The sequence below is a fragment of the Aspergillus fumigatus genome, chromosome 5 (genome assembly GCF_000002655.1).
Source record: "Aspergillus fumigatus Af293 chromosome 5, whole genome shotgun sequence".
Classification (NCBI taxonomy): domain Eukaryota; kingdom Fungi; phylum Ascomycota; class Eurotiomycetes; order Eurotiales; family Aspergillaceae; genus Aspergillus; species Aspergillus fumigatus.
In genome coordinates this window covers 2278215-2303273 of record NC_007198.1, presented here as the reverse complement: position 1 = coordinate 2303273, position 25059 = coordinate 2278215, and the positions used below count along the sequence as shown (strand labels likewise).

Here is a 25059-nt window from a genome sequence, read left to right as displayed (position 1 = left end):
GAATGATACTTCGGAATGAAGCGTGCACTTACGCCGGAAGCCCATAATTCAAAAGTATGTACAGTCATATGCCATAAGCTAGTAGTGTTACATGAAATCCGGAATCTCAAGACATTCCGCCAACTGGGAACTCCAAAACCATGCCAGGAGATGAGATAAAAAGCCGCACAATAACTCAGAACAGCGGATCTAGGCATCTGGCCAGCCTAGTGAGCCGCGAGCTTGAAAATTTATAGTCCTCTAGTCTTCTCAGGGTCCATCTGAACTTCATTCCCGCTGATCTCCTTAACGGTTTCGAAGGCGGGCTTGCCGGCGTATAGTTGCTGGTGGGATTGGGATTTGCCTCCTTCGAGCTCCCTGGAAACCGAGATAGGCTGATTTCCACGGAATCGCTTTCGCATGTCGATCAACCCACGCCTAGATTGTGCCCGTTGTCAGCACTATCCAATGTAATTAAAGCACGCATATCCGTTCCACCCACTTGCACTCGCTGAATCCTTTCCGCAACTGTTGGCATTTCATAGGCAGTTCATCGACGAGGGGAGTGCTCAAGCATTCACGCGGGGTGTGCCGCTGGACCATGATGCAATCTGATTCTTGCAAGCATTGCGCCAGTGCATCTCCTGGAGAAAGTCGCCAGGCTCATTAGCATCCAAATATGTTACATTGTAGGTGAGGGTCGTGGAAGGGATGTGGAACGTGCTCCGTGGAAGCGCCCCAATGGGTGTAAGTAAACTGAGAACCACTCACTTAATTCTCTGCATGAGCTCGGCATTGTGCAGTTGCCCAGAAAGCGCGTCGATGGACTACTCTGACGAACCACAATCAAACCGTCGGGTATCAGATCGCCGGAAACTCAGTGGTGAAAATGCGGGCTAGCCATCTTTGGCTTCTTGCTAGTCCCCGGATTAGTTAAGCATCACATGAAAATGAACGGCACGATCCCGCATGACGTCGCGGTCTTGGTTGATCTCCAAAAGAACGAAGCATTGATTGATCATGAAGTGTTCTGGTTTAATCCTTGATTCAGCGCATCATGTTAGTCGGTGGAGTGCCACTTCCAGCACCCTTCATTAATCCATATCTGCCAGAGCAAGTGGTCAACATAACATCATGGCCGTTCCAGTGATTGGAAGACTGTTTTGGTTCGAATACCTTGCGCTCTTTGCGTCCTTGATTCTAGTGCTGCTGGAATGGGTGATACATTTTATTATGTTCTGGCTGCGTAAGTATGCTGAGGAGGCGCCCCCGGTCTCAGTTTCCACAGCCTCCAATTGCTATTCAAGGCTCGTTCAGGCATAAGAGGCTAACCTGAAGCAGCGGAGCCAATAATCGAATTCTGTCACGATCGTTCTAAGGCCTTATTCAATCTTCTGAGCCCGGGAGAGAGACTATACAAGCGTGGTAAGGAGGAGCAGATCGCCGCACAGGTTGCGCAGGCCTCCAACTTTGCAGACATTTGTGCCATTTTCGGATATGAGGCGGAGGAGCACATCGTGCAGACAAAAGATGGCTTTCTGATAGGACTACACCGCCTGGCCTATCGCAGAGGCGAGGAGGGTCGTCTCGTCAATCGAGGCGAGGGAACCCTCGAAAAGAAGGTTGTCTATCTCCACCACGGTCTTTTGATGTGCAGCGAAGTCTGGGTGTGTTTGACAGATGCTCAACGATGCCTCCCTTTTCAGCTTGTGGAGAGGGGATATGATGTCTGGCTTGGAAACAATCGCGGCAACAAATATTCCAAGAAGTCTATCCACCACTCTCCCTTGTCCGCCAAGTTCTGGGGCTTTTCGATGGACGAGTTTGCGTTCTACGATATCCCTGACAGCATTACCTACATCCTCAATGCGACAGGACAGGCGTCCTTGTCGTACATCGGGTTCTCGCAAGGAACAGCACAGGCGTTTGCGACTCTGTCGATTCATCCGTTGCTCAATCAGCAAATAGACGTCTTTGTGGCCCTTGCACCTGCAATGGCCCCTTCGGGACTGCGGAATCGTATCGTGGACTCGCTCATGAAGGCTTCACCGAACTTTCTGTTTCTCCTCTTTGGTAGACGCAGCATCCTCAGTTCCACCACTATGTGGCAGACAATTCTCTACCCGCCCATCTTTGTTCGCATAATCGACACATCTCTTTCAATTCTTTTCGGTTGGGAGGGCAAGAACATTAGTTGGTATCAGAAACTGGCAGGTTACCTGCATCTCTATTCGTTCACTAGCACAAAGTCGGTGGTGCATTGGTTTCAAATCATGCGGCACAGGACCTTCCAAATGTACGATGATGAAGTTCATGCTCCGTTCAGCGTTGTGGCCAGTCAACGGTTTTACAAACCGGTCAAGTACCCCACCAGGAACATCAAGACCCCGATTGTTCTTCTTTATGGTGGAAGTGACAGTCTGATCGATATCGGGGCGATGTTGCGAGAGCTCCCTCGGGGGACGGTGGCCAAGTCAATTCCATGCTATGAGCATTTGGATTTCCTCTGGGCAAGAGACGTGGACCAACAGGTGTTTGGACACGTTTTCGAGGCTCTTGAGCGGTACGGTCCGGGAGAATATAGCGGGAAGAAAGGGCACAGAGCAGCCAAACCGACCAACGGCTTGATATAACTTACAGCATCAACAGAACCTGTCGCCGCCCTCTTTATAACAGTCATGTCTTCCCGTCTATTTTCCTGCGTAAGTACAAATTCAGCGATTGTTGGTTGCTTGATATCTGTTGGACAACTACGTCAGAGCTCGCTCCAACTTTCCGTTCAGTTATAGACCATAGATCTACTCGTAGCTGGACTCACCTCCGAATAGCACTTTCGGAGTATGTTGCGCTGCCAGACTTTCCGAATGGTCTTGGCTTTGGCGGTTCTTTCTCATCAAGGGTGCCATGACATCCGACTCGGGCGAGCCATAAGATAGGCCATGTATCATTTGTCTCGGGGCTACAGCGGCTAGCATACTACCTAATGCAAACGTATCCCACAGTAGAGTTCAAGGAAGGCCTAAGGCTGTGTGCAGACTCCCCTATGTGTGACACAATGATTGGCAGATCGCGCTGTCTGTGTTTGATGGACGGATGCAGAGTGATGCCAGGCACCTGCATACTACGTTGCATCTCGACGGAGTACAGATAACGAGAATACCTCCGATCTATCCACATGTACTGTTATCATCGACATCTGTCCCAACCATGATTCGACCTGTCAAGTGCCAGTCATATGATAGAGGCATAGTCTTGTGCTCCCCTACCCTGCCCCTCTTTCCGTATGATTCTTCCATGATTACCAGTGCTCAGGCATTAGTATAGCTTTGCAATATACAGTACCGCTACACCATGTAACGACGTCTGGCCTAAACCTAGGTACGTGTTCCTGGAGGACTGAGTTGTCATATTTGTCAATATCATCTTCATCAATTGTCTGCAGCTCTAGACCCAGCCGATAGGTTCCTATAATCGCAATTACAGACAAACTGCTCATCTGATCTCAGAAACACGAGTTGACAGGTAAGTTCTGGAAAATATGGGGATGTTTCAAGGACTTTCCTGGCATGCCCATTGAATGGAAGCTGTCTGTAATACTGGTGCCATTATGTAGATCTCCAACTTTGAAGCGCCCAATAGAGATTCTTGTTCTATGGCCCTCGATCCTCTGGCAAGAATATAACTTGATGGTGTTCCAAAGAGACCTACGGACAATACTTAGAGGGATGTACATACTGAATCCACTGAATCTGCGCTTTTGGTGGCCGACTAGAAACTCCAGCAGACGCCTTTTGTCAACCCGGACGCCACCAATAGCCCTCCTAATCTATATCGATTATTTCATTGAGTGACTTTTCTTTTCCTACTTCAGCCGAGTTCTTTTGGGTTGGGCTTCTCTTCGACTGTAAGTAGCCAGCTTAGGCCTTCATCTCTATACTCCCGTCATTTCCCTCACGTTCCCTCCACCCGGTGTATCAGAGGGGTTCCCTGTCAAGGTCAATTTGAACGTCACGGATGAGTTTCCATCAGTAATGATCAATCTGGCATTCCCATGGTTTTCTTGCCGCCGTCTGTTTCCCTTCCTCACGGTGTAAGGCGTTTCGTGACAGCGTTCCAGCCAAGCATGCAATACCTCCGGCTTATGATCAGACTGCGAACATTTATCCTGAGCGTCGATGACTGGGACTCAGGACCGACACTCCGGTTATTCTTCTTCTCCAGAATTAGAATTCCCCAGACCCAAGGAGAGCATGGGGAAAAAGCCGCAGTCACTGGTGGTTTCAGCGACACATCATTACATACGCCAACACCGCTAACGCCTTTTTGATAGGTCCTTTGGAAACACCAGTAACCACAACTCCATCACCATTTAACCTTTTTGTTGCGACGCTGACCCAAATAATGATATTAAGACGGGGGGTTGCCGATCGAGTCTCGCGGAATTCCAAGAGAATTCTTCGGCCGTTCGCTTTTTTCTTGAGGTTTAGAGTTTAATCGCGGATATTGGATCGCCCGTGGTGTTCCACACAGCCATCGCAGATTCTCACCGCCGCCTAGTCGTCACGTTGGGATTCTGAGTTCCTTGCGTGGAAATCAAATCGCATTGTGTGCCATGTTGACCATTCTGCAGCGTGTCCAGTAACCACTTCGATCTCAATCCTCCCTCCGAAACGGAACCGTTCGTTATCGCTCCCCCTCTCCCCACACCCGTTCTTCTTCGGTCGTACCAGGAGTGACCAGACTAGCCTGGCCTAGCCTCCGGACGTTGGAACCAATCTGTTGACATCAACTTTTTTTTTTCCCCCTAACCTTTTTTTTCCCTCTTTTTTTTTGAGCGCATCGTTCCCTAATCACTACCTGTCCCTCACTATCGAACCGGCGAACCTCTGGGTGTGATTTGTTCAAAGGGCTCGATATAACCCTGGGTCGGAGGAATTGGTTGGCAATTGGCATCGGAAACTGATGTAACGGATCGCGTCTCTTCGCCCTTGCTCTTCCAGTGGGAGCCTGGAATCAGACCAGACCATTACCCGACTGGCTACGATTTAAAGGAAGATACCAGCAGCAGACCTTTGACATACGCTACCGAACGTTCTCTGAAGCTCGGTCGAACTTGGTTACACCACTCTGTGAAGCACATTAGCAACAGCGTTGGCAGGTAGATAAGGCACACCTTCGATTGCCTTCCTTTGACGTGAGAGCTATGCACTAACGATCGTGCGCGAAGTCTACAAGGGCGACTGTCTATTGAAAGAGTCTGTACAGTCTCAATGCGGCCCCAGTGAGTCCTCCTGTCAGAGACATCCCCATTTGAGGGAGATCGCATCAGGTTGCTGATGTTACCATGTTTCAATTGCCAGACGGGAATATCACATTGTGGTTCTAGGTGCTGGTAGGCATATTCCTCCTGTCGTGTCGGAAGGCGCCCCAGGGCCTTTCTCGGCTAACTGATTGTCGGTCGTCTGCGCTGTAGGAGGTGTGGGAAAAAGTTGCCTTACTGGTACGTACGCTTCTTTTCCCGTTTCACCCTTGTCCCCCCTCTTCACTCGCAGCGAGAACTGCGTCGTTGAGTCAAGCATCTCCATCCATGAGGCACGCGATCTGACTTCCACAGCTCAATTCGTTCAGAATGTGTGGATTGAAAGCTATGATCCCACGATTGAAGACTCCTATCGAAAGCAGATTGAGGTCGATGTGAGTCGCTTTCGACCTTTGCGCTGGAATTCTAATACTGACTTTTCCAGGGCCGGCAATGCATTCTGGAAATGTATGTTTTCGCAGGACCTTGTTGTCTGGGAGAATTGCCACCGATGCTGGCTTGAGAGTACTGACACATGAATTGTTCGATAGCCTCGATACGGCAGGGACCGAGCAGTTCAGTAAGTCCACCCGCTCTTGGATATTATGACTTGTTGGCTAACGTGATTCTGTAGCGGCTATGAGGTAATTCACCTCCTGCACTCCTTTTCCGATGGTTTCTGTGCTTGCTTTCTCAGCCAAGCATGTTAATCGTATAGACGCCATCTTCGGCTCGCCACATGGTGCTAACCATCTTTCTCTCACTCTCCAGGGAACTTTACATGAAGCAGGGTCAAGGCTTTCTGCTCGTATTCTCCATCACCAGCATGTCATCGTTGAACGAGTTGTCCGAATTGAGAGAGCAGATTATCCGGATAAAGGATGATGAGAAAGTCCCCATTGTCATTGTGGGCAACAAATCCGATCTGGAGGAAGACCGCGCTGTTCCGCGAGCTCGAGCATTCGCCCTTTCCCAGAGCTGGGGTAATGCTCCCTACTATGAAACTTCGGCGCGTAGGAGAGCAAATGTCAACGAGGTCTTTATTGATCTTTGCCGGCAGATAATCAGAAAAGATATGCAAGGAAACTCGTCCAGCGGTTCCGACAATTCAGCGAGAAAGCGTGAAGGTACCGGTCGCTACGATAAGAAGAAAGAAAAGAAACGACGAAAGGGCCCTTGTGTCATCTTATAGACCTCAAATCGACAACAGCACCAGTGCCACCACGGCAGCAGGAAGCCCCCCCAAAGTCGGATTTCCTGTTCATTCCTGTCCATCCGCTCTGTGTATCACTGCTCATACGTCTTGAGAGCGACATCCTTCACACTCACACATACCCCATCAATTGCTTACAAATTATCTGACGATGTGCCCCATGTCATGCTACACTATACGCCATTTACATGCCCTTCCCAACGGTAGAACGATGTTCAATTATAACGTGTCATTTTCAATGTTACAAGTTGCCACCTGACTTGAAAAGGTTGGAAAAGTTGTCGAGTGATCTCCTTACGATTTTCTTCTTTACCTCTCTTTCGACTGTCCCTTCCGTCTTGTTCTTGCAATTGTCATCGACGTTCCTCATGTTCTTGTCTACCCTAGTCTTCTGAGAGGCTCACCGTGATTCCAGGAGAATCGGCTTGGCTTCATTACATCAGCTTGGTATCACGTTCTTACTATTCCTGTATACCACCTATTTTCTAGAAAGAATCGAGGAATTTGCCGTCTTGACCTCTCCGTCTCAGTTCGCCTCCTGTCCGTTGCTGGAGTAGGGGTCCAAGGTGTTGTCATGCAAGTTTAGAGAGAACTGGCACCCGGTGTGTTCATGGGTCTCCGTCGAGTCGAATCTATATGCAGTGTACACAGAGCGAAATTCATGAGTAATGACTGTTGAATTACGCTATAGGTTTACATTCTGAAAACGCCAAAACGAGTCTGCGCATCCTCATCTACTCTGCCACCAAGAGCAGCTGCAAGACTCAGGCCCAGAACATGTCTCGTTTGTGCTGGCGGGATGACGCCATCGTCCCAGAGACGAGCGGAAGAAAAGATTGCTTCCGACTCACGGTCGATCCGTGCTTTCAGTTCCGGATCAGCGGTTCTACCGACTGCCTCCATGACGGCAGATAGTTGTTCGGACCCCATAACACCAATCTTCGCGTTGGGCCACATGAACATCAATCGTGGGGAGTAGGCGCGGCCGCTATAAGAGACGCAGCAGAGTTAGCCTAATGCACTGTCTCCGAGATAATTACAGCATAACGAGGGTGCTTACCACATCCCATAGTTTCCTGCTCCGGCGCTGGATCCAAACACAACAGTAAACTTGGGGACGTCCGCGCAAGCCACTGCAGTCACCAGTTTGGCACCGTTTTTGGCGATCCCGCCCTTCTCTGCATCTGCTCCGACCATGAAGCCGGAGATGTTCTGAAGGAATAGCAAGGGGATCTTGCGCTGAGCGCACAGTTCAATGAAGTGCGCTCCTTTCAGAGAAGACTCGGAAAATAGAATGCCGTTGTTCGCGACGATACCGACCTGGTGGCCATAGATACGAGCAAATCCAGTCACAAGGGTAGTTCCGTAGTCACGCTTGAACTCCGCAAACTCGCTGCCATCGACGATACGGGCAATGACCTCGCGGGCTGGTATCTGCCGGCGGAGATTGGTTCCGACGATGCCGTCGAGCTCGGCCGGGTCGTACAGAGGCTCCTTGATGGTATCTGCGGAGACCTGAGGTACGCTTGTTTTAGGGTAGTTGAGATTGGCGACGGATCTCCGGGCGAGGACAATGGCGTGGGCATCGTCCACAGCCAAATAATCCGTGACACCGGAGATGGTGCTGTGTAGCTGGCCACCACCCAGATCTTCCGCGGAGACGACTTCACCCGTCGCTGCCTTGACCAGAGGAGGACCAGCCAGGAAGATTGTCCCCTGGTTCTCGACAATGATCGTCTCATCGCTCATGGCAGGGACATAGGCGCCTCCAGCCGTGCAGGGCCCCATGACCACCGAGATCTGAGGGATCCCAAGAGAACTCATTCTGGCCTGGTTGAAGAAGATCCGTCCGAAATGCTCCTTGTCGGGGAAGACATCTGCCTGGTGCGGGAGATTGGCACCACCCGAATCGACAAGGTAGAGGCATGGAAGCTTGTTCTCCTGGGCAATTGCTTGCGCACGGAGGTGCTTCTTCACGGTAATGGGGTAGTATGTTCCTCCCTTGACAGTGCTGTCATTAGCCACAATCATACAGGTGACACCCTCCACTTGGCCAATCCCTGTAATGATGCCTCCAGCGGGTACGTCCTCCCCAGGATAGACGTCATGGCCAGCTAAGGGTGAAAGCTCCAGGAAGGACGTCCCTGGATCAATGAGCGCCGTGACACGATCGCGCGGGAGCATCTTTCCCCGAGCGACGTGCTTCTCCTTAGCTTTTTGCGGTCCTCCCTGTGCAATGGTCTTGTGTAGGCTGGCCATTCGGTCCACCAATTCTTTCATCTGTCGTGCATTCTCCCGGAATTCATCGGAGGTGGTGTCAACCGCAGTGGGGAGCACGGAGATGGCGCTGGCATGATGCGGATGTGTATAGCTGGCCACAGATCGTGATGAGACACGGGAGTATGTTATCACTAGGTGTCTTTGGGTCGGGAGTCGTCGAGGATACGAAAGGGCGGTTGCTCTGGAGCACAAGCCGCGGAGGAGCGGAGATGGGCCACGCATTGCGGGGATGACTGTGGAGCAAAGGAAATGCTAATGTTCAACCGATGTCCGGGGGTATCTATGGCATGACCTTGATTGAAATCAAATGAATGGTCTCAGAAAACAGGACAATGTCCTCAAAAAGGTGGGAAGTAATTTTGAGAAGGGAAAGACCGCAGGTTGATGATGGGGAAGAAAAAGAAGGGCATGACGATGAAGTCCCCGGACTCCAGCTTCATCGGCTGCGGAGAAGAAATAGCGACGATTGCCGCGTTTACCCGCCACTGGCCTCCAGCCCGCTCTTCTCTCCGCCTCGCATCGCTAAAGTAAATGCAACCATCCTCGGCTTTTAATTTTGCTAAATATTCATCATCCTCTTTCGTTGCCTGCGAATTCTCGAATCTCTCCTGGAAGAGTGTTTATTGTCATTCACAAATGGCTTCCGTAGCATCCCTATTTCGGACTTCGTCCAGGACCCTTTGCAGGATAAGAACGCCGCTCATCTACACTCCCGCATCAAGGTCGCTGGCAACCAAACATCCCAAGGGATTCGTACCGCCCACCGAGGACGAGCTGCTGGAGTTGAGAGAGCGAGTACAAGAGTTCACGAGTATGTAATGAGCCTTTTTTTTTTCATCCGAATCTCAGGTTATATCTGCCCTTGTCTGATACTTATTCGTATTCAAGGGCGCGAAATACCCGAGGAGGTCGCCGCTCGGACAGACTCACAGAATGAGTTCCCGGCGGAGATGTGGAGGAAGCTTGGAGACGCCGGGTTAGTACTTCAAGACATCTTCGTGCCATACAAGAGCTAACTGGGTTTCACTAGGTTTCTTGGTGTCACTGCCAATGAGGAGTATGGTGGACTGGGAATGGGTTATCAAGCGCACTGTATCGTGATGGAAGAACTCAGCAGAGCTTCTGGTATTTTCCCTTTCTGCGGCTTCAAAACTTGCTCTCGAACTTGACGTTGACTCCTCTGATCTGCAGGGAGTATCGCTTTGTCCTACGCAGCACATTCGCAGCTCTGCGTAAACCAACTGTCCTTGAACGGTACTGAAGAACAGAAGGCTCGGTTCCTCCCAGGTCTTCTGTCTGGCGAGAAGATCGGAGCATTGGCTATGTCAGAGCACTCCGCAGGCTCCGATGTGGTCAGTATGAAGACGACTGCTAAAGCAGTCGACGGTGGCTGGGTGCTGAACGGGACGAAGATGTGGATCACAAACGTGAGTAGTAATCAAACCTACAACAGCTCTTGAGAGCACTAACACTGACCCTGACTACGACCTAGGGCCCTGACGCAGACTACATTGTTGTCTATGCCAAAACAGAGCCGGAAAAGGGCTCCAAGGGCATTTCCGCATTTGTCGTCGAAAAGACGTTCAAGGGCTTCTCCTGCGCGCGCAAGCTCGACAAGTTGGGTATGCGTGGATCAAACACCGGAGAACTTGTTTTCGAAGACGTCTTCGTTCCCAAAGAGAATCTCCTCGGGGAGTTGAACAAGGGTGTCCGAGTCCTAATGGAAGGTCTTGATCTCGAGCGTCTTGTCCTCAGTGCTGGTCCACTCGGGTAGGCTTCCCTCGCAATGAATCATTTCATGTTCTGAAAATGACAGTGCTAATTGGGATTCAATAGAATCATGCAAGCAGCCCTGGATCTCGTGCTCCCATATACCCATACCCGCAAACAATTCGGAGCCCCCATTGCTCACAACCAGCTTATTCAAGGAAAGCTGGCAGATATGTATACTAAGCTTTCAGCATCGCGAGCCTATACCTATGCTACGGCACGACATATTGATAACTCCGCAGCTACCGGCGAGGTTTCAATCCGAACGCAGGACTGCGCCGGCGCCATCCTGTACGCTGCCGAGAGAGCCACCGAGTGTGCTCTGGATGCTATTCAGCTTATGGGTGGTAATGGGTATATCAACGAGATCCCTGCTGGGCGGCTGCTCCGGGATGCGAAGCTCTATGAGATTGGAGCCGGTACGAGTGAGATCAGACGGATGGTTATCGGGCGCGCTTTCAACAAGGAGTATGCATAGACTGTATGAAAGATGAAAGTAAAGAAGAATTCCGATATCCTTTGGCATCTAATACTTGCATTATCTAGAATATACGTATGCCCCAGTTAGGCCTTGTCGGTTTATGTACCCGTTTATTTCTGATTCGTCTTCTGCCTGGTTGATTTTCTGCCCGCGCCCGGTGATGGGGTCGCGCCGGTTCCTTTTTTGCCAGCTGGGTTCAATACATTGCTTTCTGACCTTAACCTCTTGGAAGCATCGGTATTGTTATGCTGATGCTCTTCCTCAAGGTCCGAAGCCTTACGTTTTCGATGCTTCCTGGAAGAAAGCGATGAATCGTTGCCCGCAACATCGGTCGGTTCGGCGTCGCCTTGTTTCGTGGTGATATCGTCCATTTCCTGGTCTTCAAGAGAGCTCGTAAAATCGTTCAATTCGGAAACGAAGGGCACACTGGCCATAGATTCCATCGCTCTGATTCTGTGTAGGGGAATCGATGGCACAGACTCCGGAGGAGTCGATGCCAGGCTATTGTCGGAGGCAGCGTCAGTTTCGCGAAGATTATCCAGCGAGGCGCCAGAGGTGCAGTCTGAATTGTCTTCCTTTTGACCTTCTTTTTGTGATATGGTGCCGATTAATCGGGAGCGAGCATGTTCCTTGTTCGCCTTGATATGACCAAGCTTGCGCAGACGTAGGGCAGGATGAGAATTTCGAAACACCTCCCGCCAGTTCTTTAGCAGTGCAACCTTCTCCCCATCACCCGGCTCATACAAGGTGACCGGGTTTTTCTTGTCATCGGAGCTCTTCCATATTACTGCTTGAAACGATGCCTGGTCTGTCTTGAATGATGGTGATTCTGCGACAACTCCGCCGCGATGTTGTCGGTGCACCAATGTCTTCTGTTCCAGCAATCCTGGTCGTTGAATATTCCCAAGTAACTCTCCAGAATATCCGTTGTTCTTCGTTATATCCATCATGCGTCGCCTCTTTTCAACGGTTGGATCGTCATCATAATAATCATCTGACAATTCGTCCCAATCACTATAAAAGTCCTCGACATCGAGGGAGGGATCATCAAAGTACAACGCGTCGTGCGTAGCGGCTTCAGCTAAATCATCCTGTAAGTTTAATCAACTCGTTAGTATGATCGAGGACACGTCCGCTGATTAATCAGACATTGCAGCGGGCGCAAAGACTAACAGCAACGGTTGGATCAGGCTCCTCAATCCAGAAAACATCTTCATCGTCGTATTCGTCCAGACATTCGTCATCTGACATTTCGAAAGGCTAGTCAACGTTGGCGAAGTCGGATCACAGAGCGATAAAATTGCACTGCTTCGCTGCGAGAAAGTGTAACTAGGCCGCCAGGGAGCGGAAGGACCTAAGGAGCGCAGAAATTTCTCGCAGAGACAAATAGGCCTCGCAAGAGCGAAGGGAAAAGATGCTCTTGGCAATTAGCAAGCCCAAACAAGCTGTATATCTCAATTGATCTCAAGTTTAACAGAAACAACCGAAAATGATAAGAAAAAGTCGATGGTGACGTCGTGTCTTCGGGCTGATCGCTGTATCCCATCGACTTCCGCCCCAGCAGAACTTGCCGAGATAGACTGCAGAGTGGAGTACAGGTCACGTGTATCTATTTCCCCGCAGTTTCGCTTTGCGTCGGCTCAAGGGGGAGATGTTAACTGTCATAGCTTCGGAAGAGCCTGAGCCAGGGCCTTATTCTTCTTAAGACTCCGGCGAGCTCCTCAAAGCTACTTTCGCTCGTATCTGAAAACTATGCTGAGAGTCTTGAAGAGTTTGCTCAGAAATTCAACGTAGGGCTCTTTAGCAGCAATTCGTCGCTATGGCTCTCTCATCTCTTCTCCGCATTTCTTCCCGCATGGGCCCGACAGCCGCTCGACGGTCACGAAGAGCAGCGTCCACTGCCGCCAGTACTCATGTGCCACAGAGGAAACTGGACTCGGTTCTTATTGCCAATAGAGGAGAGATAGCATTGTATGGTTACGATGGTTCATTTTTTTTTTTCTAACCTCCACTGACCGGATTATAGGCGGGTAGGTCGCACGGCTTCTCAACACGGCATCAAAGTGACAACGCTGTACACGGATCCCGACAGATATGCTCAGCATGCGTTGAGCTCACCGTTTGCGTTTAATCTCGGCTCGGTTTCTGCATATCTCGATGGTGACCGTATCATCGAGATTGCTAAGAGAGAAGGCTGCCAAGCGATACATCCTGGTTACGGTTTTGTAAGTGTCTGCCCACGTATGAACGATCGCCGTACACTTATCATCGTTATTTATAGTTGAGTGAAAACTCAGAATTTGCACGGAAATGCACAGAAGCTGGTCTAGTCTTCATCGGTCCGCCATGGAAAGCAATCGAGGATATGGGAGACAAGAGGTATGCCGATGAGAAAGGTCCATCTTTTAGCCTTCGCTAATACCTGAAAGCCAGTCAAAGAAGATCATGACAGCTGCAGGGGTCCCGTGCGTTCCTGGCTATCACGGCTCAAATCAAGACGTGAACTTCCTCGAAGCCGAAGCTGATAAGATTAAGTACCCCGTGCTTATTAAAGCGGTCAAAGGAGGCGGCGGGAAAGGGATGCGTATCGCCAGGTCTAAAGCTGAATTCCAGGCTCAATTGCAATCTGCGAAATCAGAAGCCATGAACTCGTTCGGAGATGACCACGTCTTGGTCGAGAAGTACATTACTACACCACGTCACATCGAAGTTCAAATCTTTGCCGATAAGTACGGAAATTGTGTCGCTTTGGGAGAGAGAGATTGCAGCATACAAAGACGGCATCAGAAGATCCTTGAGGAGTCTCCAGCACCCCATCTACCAGACGCTACCAGAAAAGATATCTGGGCCAAGGCGAGAGCTGCCGCGCTGGCCGTAGGCTACGAGGGCGCCGGTACCGTCGAGTTTATTTTCGACAATGACACCGGCGAATTCTTCTTCATGGAGATGAACACTCGACTGCAAGTTGAGCATCCCGTGACAGAGATGGTCACCGGCCAGGACCTCGTTCACTGGCAGATCAAGGTCGCGGAGGGAGCCCCTCTGCCGTTGACTCAGGACCAAGTTGAAGCTGAAATGGCTCACCGCGGACATGCCATCGAGGCTAGAATATATGCAGAAAATCCGGACCAAGGTTTTATCCCTGACTCTGGCCGCCTGCTGCACGTCCGCACTCCTCCGACGTCAGAAGACGTAAGAATAGATGCAGGTTTCGTCGCAGGAGATGATGTCTCAGCTCACTACGACCCAATGATCGCAAAACTAATCGTTCGCGGTGCCACCCGGGAAGAGGCAATCCGCAAACTAGCAGCTGCCTTGGAAGAATATGAGGTCGCAGGCCCTATCACCAACATCGAGTTCATCAAAGCCGTTTGCAGAAGCCCAGATTTCATCAAGGGCGAGGTGGAGACGGGATACATTGAAAAGCACCGTGATGAGTTGTTCGTGAAGGACCCGATTGAGGATGAGGTTCTTGCACAAGTGGCGCTGGCTTGTCTACACCACAACTCCGAATCAGCCATCGGAAAGCAGGCAAACTTTGAAGGGTCCGCTGTTGGATTCAGCCCGAGCTATCAAGTACGAGAGATGACATTGGCAGAAATGACTCCGGCCCGGAAAGACGGCACAAAATTCAATGTTCGTGTCAAGCAGACTGGCAACAACGTGTTTGATATCGAGGTTGGCAGTCGTATTTTCGAGCAAGTGACGAGCCACAGTGATCCCGCATCCAGAGTCGTCACATCCTTCTTTCCCCACACTCGACTTGACACGACTGTGATACAAGACGGGGATTCCGTCGTCGCGTTCCAGCGAGGTAATCAATACCGCCTAACGATCCCCCGGGCCAAATGGATGGAAAAAGCATTGGGCATGAAGGATGTCACCAACAGTGTCTTGGCCCCAATGCCCTGCAAGGTGCTGCGCGTGGAGGTCAAGGCAGGCGATGTGGTGGAGAAAGACCAACCATTGGTTGTAATTGAGAGTATGAAGATGGAAACAGTAATTCGCAGCCCTCAGAAGGGAACCATCTCCAAAGTGGTACATCAAAAAGGGGTAGGTCATGCGACACTTCTTTTTTTTCTTTCCTTGTGTTTTTGTTTTTACCCCCCACCCCGGCATTGTTCCCGTTTATTGGTCGGTCACTTGACCGATGGCGATACACTCGTCATTGGTGGCCTGGATCTCGGCCCGTTGGTTTGGCGCCAAGTCGGACCAGGATCCTTGGAGTTTGGAAGACTTGGAGAGCTGTGACCGAAGCGCGGACGCTTATGCCAAGCTTCGAATACACTCTCCCTTCTCCTTCCAGAACTGCGCGGTTTTGATGTCTTGTTTTCAGGAGTGGTAGATGACTAACGTGTCCTTACAGGATCAATGCAAGAGCGGTACTCCTCTCGTCGAATTCGCAGAGGAAGGTGACGGCACTTCCAGTTGATGCACCGAATATCGCATTGAAACTCGGACGAGACTCGGATGACACCACTGGGATCAGACTTTGTACTGTGTACGTCGATACGTTTGCCAGATTTCCTTTTGGACGTAGACATTTGCATTAGGGTCAAATACAGGAGCTGTATATGTTGTAGCCTTGATCATGAGCCGGCATCAAAGTGGGTTAATAAACATCCTACACGGACAGGTATTGTTTGAATTGTCTGCACTGATGGCTGCCAACAAGGTAGCCAATGGATCACAAAGTCACCAATAATATGCAGAGTTCAGAAGATTTTTCAGGGAACCCTAATCATTTGGCGTAACAGAAGACGTAAAAAAGACAAGCCCATCAAAAGAGAGTGTGAGGCTCCATTCAACATGGGATGTGCGGGGAAGTTTGGGATTTGAGCATTACAACCGAGTTCAGTTGGAGAGGAAGAACCGCTATGGAGTAGCGGATCCACTTGTGTCTGCATACTCCACTTCCCCAAAGATTTTAATTTGGATGATGCCACAAAGTAAACAGGGGTTTTGCCAAGGTCAACAATAGTATCCACGATTGAAGTACTTGAAGTACTTGAAGTACTCTGTATGTTCTTACTTTTCCTTGATAAGGAACGGTTGTGATAAGCATCAAATGAGAAGTTTCTGTTTGGTTTATTGATAACGTGCATGACCAATCTTTTTCTACCACTCAGACAACAGCCTTCACACTAGTGTTGAATTGACTTTTTGTTAAGATTAGGGCAACTACGGAGAAAATACAATGTTTACTTTGTTAGATTCGTGATATCCAAAGGTACTCGCAATATCTTTCCTACTTCCTTAACACCATGTTTGGACAGGACGACTTGACACGTCTACAGAGACACTCCATAGAAATGCTATTCCTTGCGAGAACACAGAGGAAAACAACAAATCCAGGAAGATGGATGAAAGAATCTTCTACAAGCCGGTGGAACCTTGTGAGGATCGAGCGGCCGTGTTGGAGTCACGCGGAAGGTAAAAGGGCAGGGCGGCGAAGGAAGCCGGGATCCCTAACGGGTCAGAGGTTTGGAAATCTGGCAGAAGCCCCCACAGCAGGGGCAGATCTCGGTCCAGGTCGCTGCATGGGCGGTTGGGTTCTGGCCAAGTTCTTTTTCATCACCGCCTGACATCGTGCAGAAATACTTATAAACAAAAGAAGAACTTTTCCGAAAAAAGAAGAAGAAAAAACTGATCCAGAAAAAGAAACTCCGAATGGGAGGTTTTAGCCTGGGTCATACGCCTGTCATCCGGGTCACGCTTGCAATTCCTTCTGTCTGACTTGTCGAATCCACCGGATATCCTGTTGTGGTGTTCCATTGAAGTTACTTACCGCAATTGCTCCAACGTTTGTATATATCACAGCAGGAGATCCTAGATACCTTTAATTAATAGTGGTACCTAATACACACGACTAACTGCGTACTTACCCCCCCCCCCCCACCCCTACTCCCTAGCTACACTTCTATTCCCCAGCTCCTCCATTCGGTTTCCTTCTTCGCCAACTTCTGGACACGCGGACTCGCCTTTGTTCACCAGCTCACCGAGTGCCATCTGCTTCCTTGACCCAAGGGAGATCACCACCTCTATTTCCAGTCTTTCTTCTGGGTCTTATCATTAACATTTCCCCCCAGCGAGAGTACTTATTATTCGGACTTCCCTCTGCTTCTCTCAAGCCTTTCGCCTTTAGTTTTCTTTCTGTCTCTCCTCCCTTTTGTGTCCCATTCTCCTGGAGACACATCCCGCCAAGTACGATCCCTTATCCGCACGTCTCTCACATATACGATGTTCAGGTCCACGATCTTTCGACAGGCCGCGAAAGCCTTCAGTCAGAGATCTCATCCTGCTCCATTCGCTGCTCCTCTCCGGTGTTCCGCCTCTAACACCTTCTTCCGTCCCCTCTCGTACACAATTCCTCGCTCAACAGGCGGAAAGAAAGACCCCGAAGAATCCGAGGTAGAAGGGCGATTCGCGCGTACTGATGAGAGCGTTGTAATTGAATACCCCAATGACGCGGACATGCCCCGTACTCCGATCGTCCAGGGCCGTGGAGGAATGCACTTCAAGCGTACCCTTGCCCAATTCTCCCTAGAAAACAAGGTCAGCTTGGTGACAGGAGGAGCCCGTGGTCTTGGTCTGGTCATGTCTCAGGCGCTTGTTGCGTCCGGCTCTGATTTGGCCATTGTGGATTTAAACCGTACGTTTCAGGCGATTAATTGCAACAGTTGAATTCCAGAAATGACAGCTAATGCGTCACAGGAGAGGAAGCTGAAGACCAGGCTCAGAAGCTCGTCGAACAGTTTAAGAAGGAAAATCCGGGCTTGGAACAGTAAGTCGATTGGCGGGTTCCAGGCATTTTTGTCAGTAGCAGACGCTAACGTTCTTTTCACTTTTCTTTTTTCTAGAATGCCCAACGTTACAGCTCACTACGCCGACGTGGCAAACCCCGACTCTGTAAATACAGCAATTGCGGAAGTTATCTCGAAGCACGGCCGCATCGATCACCTCGTCACTTCCGCTGGTTTTACCGAAAACTTCGATGCCATCTCCTACCCTTATGACCGCATGCAAAAGCTCTGGGGTGTCAACGTTGATGGAACATACTTGTTCGCGGTTGGTGTTGCGAAGCATCTCATGGAACGCAAGGCTCCGGGCAGCATGGTTCTGATTGGAAGCATGTCCGGCGCCATTGTCAATGTTCCTCAGCCCCAGGCTCCTTACAATGCGGCCAAGGCTGCTGTGCGTCACCTGGCCGCTTCTCTTGCCGTGGAGTGGGCCCCTCATGGCATTCGGGTTAACTGCATCAGTCCTGAATACATGCTGACAGCTCTGTAAACCGCCCTCTTCCACTTGGTAGTTTTCTTGAGCGACAGGCTGACGTCAATCTCTAGGACCCGCAAAATTCTCGATGAAAGGCCGGATCTGAGGGACAAGTGGACCTCCCTTATTCCTGTTGGAAAGATGGGTACTCCGGAAGACCTGATGGGCGCCGTGACCTTCCTCCTCAGTGACGCATCCAAGTACATTACTGGTGCGGATCTCCGCGTCGACGGTGGATACACTCTGACCTAAATTGGAAGTGCGACTTGTCACCTGATGTCGATGCTCTGTTTCTCTTACAGTTGTTTACGAAGCGATGTACAGGAGTTTTGAAAGCGCTATAAATCGGTTTGATTTGATTTACTTTTTTCGGTATTGGGTTGCTACTAATACCTCATCTTGTTGTATTACGAGACATTTGATCGTCCTCTCGAGAGGGAGTGCTTTTCAGGCGAAAAATGCCATTTTTGTTTCTTTACCTGCGAACAACAAAGTATTGTCTGGTTTTCTTTCCTTTTGCATATTAGACTTATCAATTGTGTTCTGATTTGTGATTTGAATGGTCATGTCTCAACTGCAAAGCCGTTGAGTTACACTCCCCAAAGCGGATTGCTCTATTGTCAGGGGTAGTATGGGACATGGAGGTGGTTCGGTCCAGCCGATTGTACGGGAAGAACCTTTAATTGGCGGTCTACTTTACCATAGGTTTTCGAAGGCATAAAAAGGAAGCATCTATTCAGACGGAAAGATTCTCCGCCGGCTATTCTAACATCTAAGGGATATCATATCATCCAACTATCTCCAGGTCCAGGCTCAACACGCAAATGCACCCATAAAAGTAAAAGAAAAAACAGGGGGAACTTTTACACTGACAAACACGTACATGTACATGATCAAGCCTTGCTAATCTCCTTCTTCACCCACTTCTCCAATCCACCCTGGGCAATAATGTCTTGCAGGTTGGGAGGGAAAGCAGGTACGCTCTGGCTCCAGGTTTCACCGCCCGGGCCTTCCTGGACAGTGACCTGGGAAGTGCGCACGTTCCAGGTGAAGGTCCAGCCCGTGCGACGAGTTGGTTGCTTTTCGCTGCCAAAGGCTTCGCGCAGGCGCTCGATGAGGCGAGGCATCTCGAGGAGAGGGAGGGCGTTGTTGACGGCATTGCGGCTGAAGGTGTTGCCGATGCTGCCGGCGACGACGAGAGGGAGCTGCTTAGCGAGGATGGAGGTGGCGGCTTGCTCGCGGGACGAGCCACAGCCGAAGTTGAAGCCGGAGACGAAGATGTCTGTTGATGTGTGTTAGACTCTTGCGGATCGAAAGAAATGACGAGAAAAGGGAAGGTGACAAACCTCCTGCGCGGGCAATGCCGCTGAAGGCAGGGTCGTAGTTCTCCATGCAGACCTGTGCCATCTTGTCCTTGGTGACGTCGTCCTGGTATGTGTATTTGCCTGTGACGTTCGTTAGCGCAAGCAGTGTATTGCCTGTCTGAGAAGGTTTACCAGGGTAGATGCCATCAGTGCTGATGTTGTCAGCATCAAGGAAGAGTATTTCACCCTCAATCTTCTCAGGGAAGCCGGGAACGATGTCGACTTCAGTGGCTCCGGAGCCAGTCGACTCTTCCGGCATCACGGCCTTGCTCGACGAGTCGATCATGCTATCCAGTTGTCCAATGAACTTCTCCATTGCTTCCAAAGTGGTGTCGATGCGAGAGCCGGACTCGACAACTTCACCTTCGCCGATGGAAACGCCGGTCCAGTCTTCGGGGCGCTTGTAGATGCCAGGCCCGCTAATAACACCGTTCACTAGCCAAGAGTTAGCCGATTCTTACAGGTAAGGTACACCGATAGAGAGTGGCATACGTGCACTGGCCGCAACCACTTCAGGACTGGCAAGGTAGGCCTTGGCATCAGGCGAACCCATGCGGCCTTTGAAGTTTCGGTTACTGGCCGAGATTCCAACTTCGCCCTCCTTGAGAAGACCGGCGCCCAGACCAATACAGACGGCGCACCCCGCTGGCAGGGGGATAGCGCCGGCGTCCATCAGGGCTTGCCAGTCACCCGCCTCCTCTGCAATCTTCTGTTCGGCCTTGGAAGCCGCCGCAACGTAGAACTCAACGCCGTCCGCGACCCTCACAGGCCCACCCGTCCGGGCAACGGCGTCCTTAAACACCTTAGCCGCGGCGGCAATATCCGACGCTCGCGAGTTAGTGCAGGACACCAAGTAGGCTTTGTCGATCTTCAGCTTGTGCTTTTCCAGTTCGTCAAGGGGGGTGGCGACCTTGACGGAGTTCGGTCCGGAAACGTAGGGCGACAGGGTCGACAGATCCAGGTAGAGGTATTTGGCGTACCTGGCGCCACGATCAGCGACGGTGGGGTTGGCGAACAACTCGTTGATACGCTCCTCGGCGAATCGGCGCGCTGTCTCTGTCCGTGATGCGGTAGCGGCCTTGTGTCTCAGCCATTGCTCCAGGGTCGAGTCAATGGGGAACAGTCCGGTCAGCGCACCCCATTCGGTGGTCATGTTGGCGATGGTCAGACGGGTGTCGACAGAGAGACTCTTCATGGTCTCCTCCGAGCCAGTAAACTCAATGGCGTAGTTGAGAACCTCGTCTTTGTTGAAGAGACCTGACAAAGCGACAATGACGTCCTTTCCAGTGACACCCTCGGGGAGGGTGCCAGTGAACTGCACCTTTGCGATAGGGGGGACCTTCCACCAGGTACGGCCGGTAGCCCAGATGGTCGCGGCATCGGTACGAACCATGGGAGTACCAAGACAACCAACTCCACCGTACATGTTGGAGTGACTGTCACTCGCCACAGTGACGGTGCCGGGGAAGGCATATCCCTCCTCAATCATGATCTGATGGCCGACGCCGTGACCGGCTGGATAGAAGTCGATGCCATGTTGCTTGGCAAACTTCTCAATCGATTCGTATTTCTTTAGGTTCTTCTCGCTCTTGTTCTGGACATCGTGGTCTAGGGTCATCACAATCTGGTCGGGGTTGTGGACCTTGGATGCGCCAATTGCCATGAACTTGAGCGCGGTGGGCCATGAGTTGTCGTGGGTCATGCAGCGGTGAGGGCTAAGCATGACATAGTCTCCAGCCTTTACGTATTGGCCTTCGGCGAGGCCCAGAGAATATGCTTGGACGATCTTCTCGGTCAGGGTCTGGGGGACGCGGGGGGCGGCATCGGGAGCGGGCCAACTCGAGGACGAAGGAGAAGTTTGTGTCGTGGAGGATGATGCCTCCGTGTAACGGCGAAGGGATGTAGTGGCAAAGGATCGAGGACGAGATAGAGACAGGGAGGTGGAGGAGGTTGATAATGAGATCAAAGGTCGACCGATAACGGGGACTCGCGATGCTCTGCACCGAAGCAGCAAAGATCCGGTGCGTTTCTTGAGAAGTCAGTCATTGAACAATAGAAAGAAAGACAGGGGGAGATTGCAGGAGAACATACAAACATCGTATACTATATTTAAAGAAACAATGAAAAATTGAATAAGAAAAACAAGAGGGTATCACAGAAATGGCCCAAGACAAGTAGATGGTCACCCCAAGGGAAAAATTGAGTCACGACCAGAAAATCGGCAATTATTCGGTATCGCACCCGATGCCGGACGCAGGCATCCGGGGTACCTTAATAATCAACACTCAATGGTTCGTCCATCTTGATCGGGGTCTGAGTGCCTGGGTGCCTGGGTGCCTGGCTCTCTCGATGCCTCAGGTATCAACCATATCACATGCCCTACAGTTATCCAAGCCCAACTCCTCCAGATATTGGCTGATTCTTAGCTGATTCTACATTCAGTCAGGATTGAATAGACTACCTAATATAAGTAGGTACCTACCGCCCTCCTCGAATGATTGTCTAGCTTTATAGCATGCTTCCTTCTTGTTGGGCCGTCTCACTGTCCTTGTCCAATTCCCATCCCCGTTCGCCTCACCATCATCTCCTCCTGATGGAACCCAGCTAACTCATGTTCCTTACCTATTCCTAAAATCAAGGGTCCAGATATCAACAATGGATGGATCTCTATCCGAGCTGCTCCGAATCCCTCGCAGGGTAGAAACCAGGAACTTTCTTTGAGCTGGGGCCTGCCGATGACATTTCCTGACGCTGTTTTGTGTTCATCATGATCTAACACCACTTTTCTACCACTCCAGCCAGAGTCAAGTAGTTCAACATCTCTGATCAGAATAATTGAGTTTATTTGTATTTCTCTCTTTCTATATCTGCCCGCTTGTCGCCCTCTCTTGTAAGATCCCGTCAATCTATACCAATCCCAGCCATATATCTCGCACTGATTATCAGAACATCTCTCAGTAATCTTGTTCCAGAACAAGGTCTGCTCTAATTGCTCTCGTCTGGGCCCTTTCTGTTTTGTTCGTGACCTCCTCCAGGGAATGATACTCGTTGTGTTCCTGTATGTAGATCAGAACCACTAATCCTACCACTAATCCTGTCAGCGCTGTCTCGCATTGTAGGCCTAGATGTGAGGAGACTTACAGATATACAAACTGAATTCCACTCTACCTTTTCTTAGGATCACGCTGCAGCAATTTTCCCACGGGTCATTGACTGAGTCGTCGGTGCCTGACTCTCAGATGCGAGTTGCAGATGGCAGTTTGTTTTTGGTTGATTCTGAGTCCTGTACTGTTAACTGATCCTCACCTCACCTCAAGACCTTCATTCCCCTGCCACCTCTTGTGTTTTTTAATCTCATAACAGTCTGTTTGGTTTATGCTGGAATTCACAGACTGACCTGACGTCCCAACCTCCTCTCGATGTCCTGTTTACAAACGTGAATATTCATATTCATATTCGTCTTCGTTCTCTGGCCTTCGAGACAGCAGTCTGATATCATCATACTCAACTTGCTTTGACGTAGTCTAAGGCTTCTTCAAATTGTTCAGACTATGGGCAGACTCAGATGAACTTCTTTCTTTCACTACCCTACATCTACCCATTCCGTCTCGGAGAGGACAATGTCCACTATGGATGGACTTCCTGAGGGCTTGCTTTCGACTACAAAGACTCTCCCGTCCTCATTTGATGATTCGATGCCAGTGCATGTTCAATACGTTACACTTTTATGGAAAGGTACTTCTTCTTGCGCCTTTAGATCGCGCCTTTGACCCAAAGTGACTGATCTCTATGATCAGCCTACAGTGTCAAGCCCTCAGCGCTTGAAGGCATCATTGGACACCGATTGGCGAACTTCTTTTGGAGGATCTGGAGCAATGAATGCCTTCGCATCTCTCTTCCTGGCGCGACTGTGGCCAAGTTGTTTATGCGCATCTCTGAGTCTACCGCTTCAAAAGTGAGCGAGGTACGTGATCATCTTCGAGTAAGTCATGTCGCTTTGGCCTCCCCGCTAAATTTGAGATAGGTTCCATCGAACACAAATCCATCTCTGAGGAAGAACAAGAGCGAGGGGAAGTTACCAGAGCGTCTCAACAACCACGCAGCTTATAGAAAGCCTCTGCAGTCCATTTTGAAGAAACCCAATGCCGTTCCGAAAGAAACACCTAAAACGACCCGTTGGCTCATAACAGTTGACAATGATGATGACAGTACTGGGGAAGCAGTAAACTCCGCAACTCCAGCAGCTATCACCTCCGCGACAGATGCATCTACTTCTCGCCATAGTCACAGGAAGACTCAATTTGTCGCCGGTAAGACGGTAAGGAGCTGGAAGCGTCGGCCTGTCATCCTCCGTCGCAAGTTTTCTCAGTCGACGTCTGGTGTCAAGTCCACTCAGACTCAAAGCCCGCAGTATGGAGTGCCCACAGAGAGAACAGACAAGACAGAGGAATATGTCGAGCCCGAGATACACTTGCCGGAGCGAGAAGTTACTCGCAGCCCATCTCCGGAACCGAAAGGTAAGCCCTCTTTCAGGCCATATGGCTATCTGGATGCCTCGAGCACCGTGTGTTGAGCTATCGCCTCAACCTCTAATGGACACTCACAGAAGCTATACCAATCCCAAAACACATTGAAAAACTCATGCCAGCAGAACAGCCTGAGCTGCCACCGATTTTTCTGGCCAACCTAAAACTCCTCCTCAAGCTCAGGCCGCGAACAGCGACCTACAAAACCGCACCTCTCACCATGGGCTTCCGGTCACAGATTCCCAACAAGTTCCGCGACATTCGCTACCTGTATATTGAATACTACAAGCCACGGCCCCGAGCCATCGTTCATGCAGAGTTCCGAGCTGTCTTCCTGAAGAGAATGTGGGAGGAACAGCTCTTTTTGGCCTCCTTCTTCGAGAAAATGAAACAGCAGCAGCAGCAGCACGAATCCTTCGGTAGCGAGGGAACCAGCCTTAGTACGACATTTGAGTCGTCAACCTTTAGCAACTCAAACGGCAATGCTTCAACAGCGCCCACATCCGTCGACGTGTCGACGACAAGCGAGCACAACGCCAACGGGGCAGAGTCCAATGGCAGCTTCCTTATCAGCGCGGGAGAAATACCTAGATCTTTCTTTCATCATACGCCCTCGCCGCTAAACCGGCTGGAGAGCCTGCTTGGTATCGAGATTGAAGAGCGCCGTAGGAATGGGACGCTCGTATACGAAGAGATTGATCCTGAGGAAGAGAACTTGGGACCCGTGAAGTTGCCCCGGTGTTATTATGACACGCTCAGTGAATGGGACTATCACGACTAACGCCTTCGCCTGCTTTTACTCTGCTAACGGCCTGAAATCATGTATCTATGACCACGAATTGCTTACTAGACTGGCGAGACTCAAGGATTGG

At 50.4% G+C, this 25059-nt stretch overlaps 10 protein-coding genes across 10 annotated transcripts; 6 read left to right on the top strand and 4 right to left on the bottom strand.

The window, feature by feature from the left end:
* Positions 1 to 230: 230 nt before the first annotated feature.
* Positions 231 to 850, bottom strand: AFUA_5G08965 (PET191 family protein; the record flags this gene model as incomplete). The annotated part of the gene is made up of 3 exons (XM_001481457.2): positions 751 to 850; positions 482 to 623; positions 231 to 417 (listed from the first exon to the last, which is right to left on the bottom strand). The coding sequence occupies exons 1-3, from the start codon at positions 773 to 775 to the stop codon at positions 231 to 233; spliced, it is 354 nt and encodes a 117-aa protein (XP_001481507.1). The 5' UTR covers positions 776 to 850.
* Positions 851 to 903: 53 nt separating this feature from the next.
* Positions 904 to 3261, top strand: AFUA_5G08960 (sterol esterase). Its single transcript, XM_748648.2, has 2 exons — positions 904 to 1225; positions 1321 to 3261. The coding sequence occupies exons 1-2, from the start codon at positions 1114 to 1116 to the stop codon at positions 2610 to 2612; spliced, it is 1404 nt and encodes a 467-aa protein (XP_753741.1). The 5' UTR covers positions 904 to 1113; the 3' UTR covers positions 2613 to 3261.
* Positions 3262 to 3530: 269 nt separating this feature from the next.
* AFUA_5G08950 (uncharacterized protein) lies at positions 3531 to 7007 on the top strand. The gene is made up of 9 exons (XM_077804811.1): positions 3531 to 5137; positions 5207 to 5260; positions 5340 to 5371; positions 5453 to 5479; positions 5594 to 5673; positions 5724 to 5746; positions 5830 to 5858; positions 5913 to 5922; positions 6050 to 7007. The coding sequence occupies exons 2-9, from the start codon at positions 5250 to 5252 to the stop codon at positions 6468 to 6470; spliced, it is 633 nt and encodes a 210-aa protein (XP_077660947.1). The 5' UTR covers positions 3531 to 5137; positions 5207 to 5249; the 3' UTR covers positions 6471 to 7007.
* Positions 7008 to 7184: 177 nt separating this feature from the next.
* AFUA_5G08940 (putative 3-methylcrotonyl-CoA carboxylase, beta subunit (MccB)) lies at positions 7185 to 9287 on the bottom strand (the record flags this gene model as incomplete). Its single annotated transcript, XM_748650.2, has 2 exons — positions 7552 to 9287; positions 7185 to 7479 (listed from the first exon to the last, which is right to left on the bottom strand). The coding sequence occupies exons 1-2, from the start codon at positions 8991 to 8993 to the stop codon at positions 7185 to 7187; spliced, it is 1737 nt and encodes a 578-aa protein (XP_753743.1). The 5' UTR covers positions 8994 to 9287.
* A 15-nt stretch (positions 9288 to 9302) lies between these two features.
* Positions 9303 to 11019, top strand: AFUA_5G08930 (isovaleryl-CoA dehydrogenase; the record flags this gene model as incomplete). Its single annotated transcript, XM_748651.1, has 6 exons — positions 9303 to 9582; positions 9660 to 9747; positions 9802 to 9896; positions 9963 to 10198; positions 10264 to 10541; positions 10608 to 11019. 6 exons carry the CDS (start codon positions 9303 to 9305, stop codon positions 11017 to 11019), a joined length of 1389 nt encoding a protein of 462 aa, XP_753744.1.
* A 113-nt stretch (positions 11020 to 11132) lies between these two features.
* Positions 11133 to 12273, bottom strand: AFUA_5G08920 (uncharacterized protein; the record flags this gene model as incomplete). The annotated part of the gene is made up of 2 exons (XM_748652.1): positions 11133 to 12113; positions 12196 to 12273. The coding sequence occupies 2 exons, from the start codon at positions 12271 to 12273 to the stop codon at positions 11133 to 11135; spliced, it is 1059 nt and encodes a 352-aa protein (XP_753745.1).
* Positions 12274 to 12841: 568 nt separating this feature from the next.
* mccA (acetyl/propionyl/methylcrotonyl-CoA carboxylase subunit alpha) lies at positions 12842 to 15273 on the top strand (the record flags this gene model as incomplete). The annotated part of the gene is made up of 4 exons (XM_748653.1): positions 12842 to 12993; positions 13049 to 13247; positions 13304 to 13401; positions 13452 to 15273. 4 exons carry the CDS (start codon positions 12842 to 12844, stop codon positions 15271 to 15273), a joined length of 2271 nt encoding a protein of 756 aa, XP_753746.1.
* Positions 15274 to 16388: 1115 nt separating this feature from the next.
* On the top strand, positions 16389 to 18549 carry AFUA_5G08900 (uncharacterized protein; the record flags this gene model as incomplete). Its single annotated transcript, XM_077804810.1, has 4 exons — positions 16389 to 17674; positions 17737 to 17806; positions 17883 to 18308; positions 18369 to 18549. The coding sequence occupies exons 1-4, from the start codon at positions 17263 to 17265 to the stop codon at positions 18547 to 18549; spliced, it is 1089 nt and encodes a 362-aa protein (XP_077660946.1). The 5' UTR covers positions 16389 to 17262.
* Positions 18550 to 19190: 641 nt separating this feature from the next.
* lysF (homoaconitase LysF) lies at positions 19191 to 21872 on the bottom strand (the record flags this gene model as incomplete). Its single annotated transcript, XM_748655.2, has 5 exons — positions 21753 to 21872; positions 20154 to 21690; positions 19794 to 20096; positions 19644 to 19742; positions 19191 to 19579 (listed from the first exon to the last, which is right to left on the bottom strand). The coding sequence occupies exons 1-5, from the start codon at positions 21756 to 21758 to the stop codon at positions 19191 to 19193; spliced, it is 2334 nt and encodes a 777-aa protein (XP_753748.1). The 5' UTR covers positions 21759 to 21872.
* A 1409-nt stretch (positions 21873 to 23281) lies between these two features.
* On the top strand, positions 23282 to 24968 carry AFUA_5G08880 (GATA-like domain-containing protein; the record flags this gene model as incomplete). Its single annotated transcript, XM_077804809.1, has 4 exons — positions 23282 to 23396; positions 23459 to 23625; positions 23686 to 24178; positions 24268 to 24968. 4 exons carry the CDS (start codon positions 23282 to 23284, stop codon positions 24966 to 24968), a joined length of 1476 nt encoding a protein of 491 aa, XP_077660945.1.
* Between the last annotated feature and the right edge of the window lie 91 nt (positions 24969 to 25059).

Excerpts from the sequence above, each read along its gene's own strand:
- AFUA_5G08960 (XM_748648.2), top strand. The coding sequence starts at position 1,114 with ATGGCCGTTCCAGTGATTGGAAGACTGTTTTGGTTCGAATACCTTGCG. Across the intron at positions 1,226-1,320 it reads TTTTATTATGTTCTGGCTGC|CGGAGCCAATAATCGAATTC; the intron begins GTAAGTATGCTG and ends AACCTGAAGCAG.
- AFUA_5G08950 (XM_077804811.1), top strand. Across the intron at positions 5,480-5,593 it reads GGGAAAAAGTTGCCTTACTG|CTCAATTCGTTCAGAATGTG; the intron begins GTACGTACGCTT and ends TGACTTCCACAG. Across the intron at positions 5,747-5,829 it reads CGGCAATGCATTCTGGAAAT|CCTCGATACGGCAGGGACCG; the intron begins GTATGTTTTCGC and ends ATTGTTCGATAG.